Genomic DNA, 6,046 nt, shown 5'->3' with positions numbered 1-6,046 from the left:
GGATGTTTTGGATGAGACGTGCGTGGTGAATACGCTGAAGGGTTATACACCGATGTATAGGGTAATGTGTGGCGGTTGTTTCCAAGGGTATGCAAATCAATTGGGCCATGAATGTTTGACGTACCATTCCGATTTTTGTTCGGGAGAGTATGAGAAAGAAAATTGTCCGACGTGTTTGGAGCATACGATGGAACGTCTCGGAAGTTATTTTCGCGATCGTGATAATACGCCTCATCTATTTGATTATTATCAGCGCACCCATCCGGAGATTGTAGGGCAAGAGGGCAAACGTAAATTTTACGTCGTTCTGCGGAATATCTGCGTGAAAAGTGACGTGATGCGGGAGTTGGGAGATTGTATCAGACTGAACGAATGGGTCCGTGGTTTCTCAAGGTGAGTAAGTATAATAAGGAAAAGGGAAGTATGTGTGTGTGTTTCAAGGTGAGTAAGTATAAAATGTCGTTGTGGGTGTCCTTGTTCAAAATGAGGTAGTTTCAAAATGTAAGTACGTGATCGCTCAAGGTGCACTGGGTGTGGTACGGAATATGAGAGATGTTTCAAGGTGAGTATGTATAAAATGTCGTTGTGGTGAAATGTGGGTGTCCTTGTTCAAAATGCGAGTACGTGCTCGATCGAGGTGAACTGGGTGTGGTACGGAATGTTAGGGTGGAGGTAGTCGTCCTTGTCTCAAGGTGAACAGGTACAAAAAGGAAGGATGTGATGGGAGAAGCTTAGTGTGTATGGAATGCAGAAACGTGTGTGTTTTTCCGAGGTCGCCAGGTACTACGAGGTGCCAAGAGTAATGTTAGCGTCGGATCGTTGTCGTTTCCGTGATCGTGTTTTGAGTTTGGAGAAGGAGTTGAGTCCTTTGTTGTTGCGTCGGTTGGGGTTGTGTGAAGGTGAGTTGACGTCATGGTTGGGTAGAGAATATAAGTACAGTTGTGTCGGGGGGAACGTTTATATTTGTTCGACTGTTGTGTTGGTAAGGTGGTTTGATTGGTGACGACAATGGTTGCACCACAAGGTAGTTATTTGAGTGCGTGTGATTATTTACTCGACCAGTACGAGAGAATAGGAACGACTGGAAGTGTGGATAGGAAGCGTTTGATACTGCAGGAGGTGATTCGATTAATGGGTGAAGGGGAACCTTGTAGCAAATTGGGTGTATTGGAACGTCTGAGAGTGGAAGTGGCCGGTGAAAATCAAGATGGTGCAGGTACATCATCGCGATCAAGGTTGAGGCGGGTGGAAGATGGAGAAGACGAAGAAGGTGTGGGAGAAGAGGAAACAAATCGTCGTGTTGAGGTGCCGTACAATAAATATGTGAATTTGAAAGAGGTGGGCGTTCGTCGTATAAAAAAATACAATGCGGAATGTACAACAATGACGTTTAGTTTTAATGGACCGGATGGAACAGATGCGCTACAATGGGTGCACCAAGGTTTGGACCATGTGGTGTCACATATCGTCGGACAGTATAAAGCAACAGATAAGATTGGTATTGTGTTGCGAAATGTAACAGACGAAAGTATCAAACCTGTTGGTTTATCGTTACGTCGAATGAGTCAAATGCATCCTGATATATTATGGGCTGTGGTTGCTCGAGTGCTCCAATCAAATACTACGTTTCTATCTACGGATCTGTTGGAGATGGAGGTGTCGGTAATCGATATGCCTGTAGGATATGGACGAAAATATACAAGTAGGGGTGTGTTATCGAAGGAACGTTATGTGCAGTTGAAAAGGAGTGTGGTGACGGTGAAGAGTACAAAGGCGAGTGGTTCCAAGGATGCGAAGATATGTCTTGCAAAGGCGTTGGTGATCGGCATAATGTATGCAAATAAAGAAAGCGATCCTGAATATTTTCGTCAACATAAGCAGATGTTCATCAATGGCGATGGTCGATTGACGGAATGTGCGTTGGATTTATGTCGACAAGCAGATGTGGATCTGGAGGAAACAGGAGGGGGTCTTATTCAGTTGGCTGCGTTCCAGCGTTATTTTCGTAACGAATACAAAATATTTGTGTTTAACAGTTTGGAACAGCCGGAAGTTGTGTTTGCACAAAATGTTCCCGATGCCAAAAAGTCAATTTATCTTCTTTTGAATCAGGACACAAACCATTACGATGTGATTGTAAATCCTGTGGGTGCATTTACAATTCCGTATTTTTGCGAAAAATGCTATCTATTCGCACGGAACGAAAGGCATGTTTGTAAGAGTATGTGTCCTCAGTGTCGGTCAGAACCTGTGTGCGAAAAGGAACGTACCGTGAGTTGTGCTAGATGTAACAGAAACTTTAACAGTGACATTTGTTATGCAAAACACTTGACGACACGTTACGGTAAGGGAACGGTTTGTAGTCAGATCAGAAGTTGTGTTGGTTGTTTCCAACTATTAGACGAAACGCATCCGTACACGGGAAAACACAGGTGCGGCTACAGATATTGTAAAACGTGTAAGGAACAAAAAGAATTCAACCACCTGTGTTACATGGAAAGACATCAAGGACGGGGAGAAGGAAACGCGTTGAAACGGTACCTCTTTGTATTTTACGATTTCGAAGCTACACAATGTACGCCGTTTGTTGGTCGTCCATCAACGTATATCCATGAACCGTGTTTGTGTGTGGTCCAGCAGGTGTGTAGGTTTTGTATGGACGACGGTGACATTCAAAAGAATTGTAACGTGTGTGGAATAAGACAGCATTGTTTCGAGGAGGATCCAGTAAAGGAGTTTGTGGATTACGTATGTATCGAACGGCCATATTTCAAAAAGATTGTTCTAGTCGCCCACAATTTTAAAGCATATGATGGGATGTTTGTGTTGGGTGAGTTGTTGAAACGCGACGTGGAACCACCGGAGGTTATAATGGATGGGACAAAGATAATGTACATGAGTATAGGCAAAAAGGTGTGTTTTCTGGATTCGCTAAACTATTTGCAAATGCCGTTGTCAAATTTTTCGAAAACCTTTGGACTACAAGAGACAAAAGGATTCTACCCACATTTTTTCAACACAAAAGCAAATCGGAATTACAGAGGTCCATTTCCACACCAACGTTATTTCGATCCAGACCATATGTCCTCGAAACAACGGGAGAAATTTTACCAGTGGTATGAGCAAGAAACCGATAGGTGTGTACTGTACGACAACGCATACGAGTGTCGAAGATATTGTATTCAGGATGTGACCGTGTTACGTCTTGGTGTGTTGAAATTCAGACAACATTTTCTGGACATAGCGGGGGTGGATATTCTGGTAGAATGTTTCACGATTGCATCTGCCTGTTCCTTGACGTACAGACGTCATTTTCTTCCTCCGAGTACAGTGGGAATAATTCCCAACGATGGTTACAGACAGCTCGGTAACCAATCGAAAAATGCTATAAAATGGCTTATGTTTGTGGAGAAAACAGAACACGTGGAATTACAGTATGCAGGGAAAGAAAGGGAGCACAAAGTTGTGAACGGTATTCCTGTGGATGGATACGACGCAGACTCCAAGACCATCTATCAGTATCATGGGTGTTACTTTCATGGTTGTCCTAATTGTTTCAAGGAAAGAAACAGTCCGGTATCGAAGAAAATACAGTCCGATCCAGCGGACACGATGGGAGCACGATATGAGCGAACCCAGAGAATATCGGATCTATTTCGTAAGTTGGGCTATACAGTAGTCGAAATGTGGGAGTGCGAGTTTCTCCAGATATTAAAAGATCGTCCTACACTGAGTAGCGAGTTGGAAGAACACCCCACGTTCCAATGTCTACCGTTGAGAGTGCGGGATGCTCTATATGGAGGTCGGGTGGAAGTGTTCAAAATGTACTCATCGACGTCAGGTTCCGAGGAGAAGATAAAATATTTCGACATTACATCCTTGTATCCTACGGTAAATAAATTCGCCAAGGCCCCGGTAGGTCATCCGGAGGTGTTATTCGGTGAGAATATACCCACAACGGAGGATATGTTGGAGATGGATGGGATTGTAAAAGTACGGGTACTACCACCGAAACGATTGTACATTCCTGTGTTACCGTTGAGGACCGGTGGAAAACTGTTGTTTCCTTTGTGTCGTACATGTGCAGTATTGTGCGATCAGTTAGAAGGAAAAAAAGATGGGTGTCAGCATACGGATGAGGAGCGAGCTATTGTGGGAACGTGGGTGTTGGATGAAGTTCGTGTTGCTGTGGAAAAAGGGTATAAGATTCTGAACGTGTACGAGGTGTGGAAGTACAAAGTGAGTGTTTACGATCCTCGAACCCAGACTGGCGGTTTGTTCGCTCAATACGTGGACACGTTCCTTCAGATCAAACAGGAGAGTAGCGGTTGGCCTTCATGGTGTACGGATGAGAAAAAAAAAGACGAGTATCTTCTACGTTATCGTGAACACGAAGGGATCGAACTTCGAAAGGAAAAAGTGGAAAAAAATCCTGGTTTACGTGCAGTGGCGAAGCTATGTTTGAATTCATTGTGGGGTAAATTTTGTGAAAATCCAAACAAACCCCAAACGACCATAATCAAACAACCACGAGATTTGTTTGAAAAATTAAGTGAACCGGGTATCGAAGTAAAACAGCTGTTGTTTGTGAACGACGATACAGTTTTTGTAAACTGGACGTACCTGGATGAATGTACACCCACCAACAAAAAGGGTAACGTCGCCATAGGAGCGTACACGACCACATTTGCCAGACTGCGTCTATATAAGTTGTTGGACGCTTTACAGGAGGATATCTTGTATTGCGACACGGATAGTGTGATATTCAGGGAGACAGACACGAACCGAGGTAAATTACGTTTGGGAGATTATCTCGGTGATTTGACAGACGAGTTGGCGGAATTTGGTGAGGGGTCCTACATTCGTGAATTTGTAGCTGGTGGACCGAAGAATTACGCATTAAGTGTATGGTCGCCGGAGAAACAAAAGGAATGCCGAGTGGTGAAAGTGAAAGGAATAACATTGGACTATGGTACGAGTATGACAATTGATTTCGATGTTATCAAGGAATTTGTTATGACACTTGAGGAAAAAAGACAGATTACAGTACGATATCCGAAAAAAATCGCCAGAAAACGTCCGTTTATTCTGGTAAGCGAACCGCAGGAGAAAACGTACCGGGTTGTGAACACAAAAAGGCGCTTGAAAAATGACACTTTCGACACACTACCATATGGGTACCAAGATTGAGAACATAAATGAAGGTGCGTGTGGGACCACCAGATTAGTAGATGCGATGGCACTGAGATGGAAACAACCGTTTCGTTGTATCGTTGCCGGACCGAGTGGTTGCGGAAAATCAACATTTGTAACCAATTTGCTGCGTAACCGCAAGGACGCGATCGAAGGAGATTTTACAAACATTCTTTGGTGTACAGGGTCAAATTTTCATCCGCCGGATATAAAGGGTGTGGAACACTATAACGGAATACCTGACTACAATGTGATCACAAGTCATAGTCCGTGTCTGGTGATCCTGGATGATATGATGACGGAAGCGTACAACGATAACGGGGTGTCAGATTTGTTTACGAAAATGTCGCATCACAATTGCGTGAGTGTGTTACTTCTAACGCAAAATATATTCCCCAAAGGTTCAAAAGCACGTGATATAGCCTTGAACGCTAACTACATGGTTATATTTAAGAATCCCAGAGACCACTTGCAAATATCAACGTTGGCACGTCAAATCTACCCGGGGATGTGGAGAAACTTTGAAAAACTATTTAAGGAATGTACGCGAGTGCCGTACAGTTATTGTTTGCTGGACTTCACTCAGGACACACCCGAACCGCTCCGTGTACGATCGGAATTGTTTACACAGTCCGAGGACGACAAGAAAAACGGTATTAGTTACTGTGTGGTGCACGTTCCAGATGCTGATCGATGCTTGACCTTCGACCACGATGAGCAAATTTATTCGCTCAAATAGAAGCCTGTTCCAAACACTTCGTTCGGCGCCACCTAGACTTCGAAGAGCTATTTTAAAGGAAGCCGATCCAAAACTGGTGAATACGTTATCCGAGTGCTGTCTGAACGTATTGAA

At 43.7% G+C, this 6,046-nt stretch overlaps 1 protein-coding gene across 1 annotated transcript; it reads left to right on the top strand.

The window, feature by feature from the left end:
• The first annotated feature begins 1,008 nt into the window (after positions 1-1,008).
• LOC146000535 (uncharacterized) lies at positions 1,009-5,190 on the top strand. Its single transcript, XM_083138282.1, has one exon. The coding sequence runs from the start codon at positions 1,009-1,011 to the stop codon at positions 5,188-5,190; it is 4,182 nt and encodes a 1,393-aa protein (XP_082994408.1).
• Positions 5,191-6,046: the final 856 nt, after the last annotated feature.

Source organism: Lepisma saccharinum, chromosome 16 (assembly GCF_977018435.1).
Source record: "Lepisma saccharinum chromosome 16, izLepSacc3.1, whole genome shotgun sequence".
Lineage (NCBI taxonomy): Eukaryota > Metazoa > Arthropoda > Insecta > Zygentoma > Lepismatidae > Lepisma > Lepisma saccharinum.
This window is presented reverse-complemented; position numbering and strand designations above follow the sequence as displayed.

Coding starts and splice junctions, on each gene's coding strand:
- LOC146000535 (XM_083138282.1), top strand. CDS start 1,009: ATGGTTGCACCACAAGGTAGTTATTTGAGTGCGTGTGATTATTTACTC.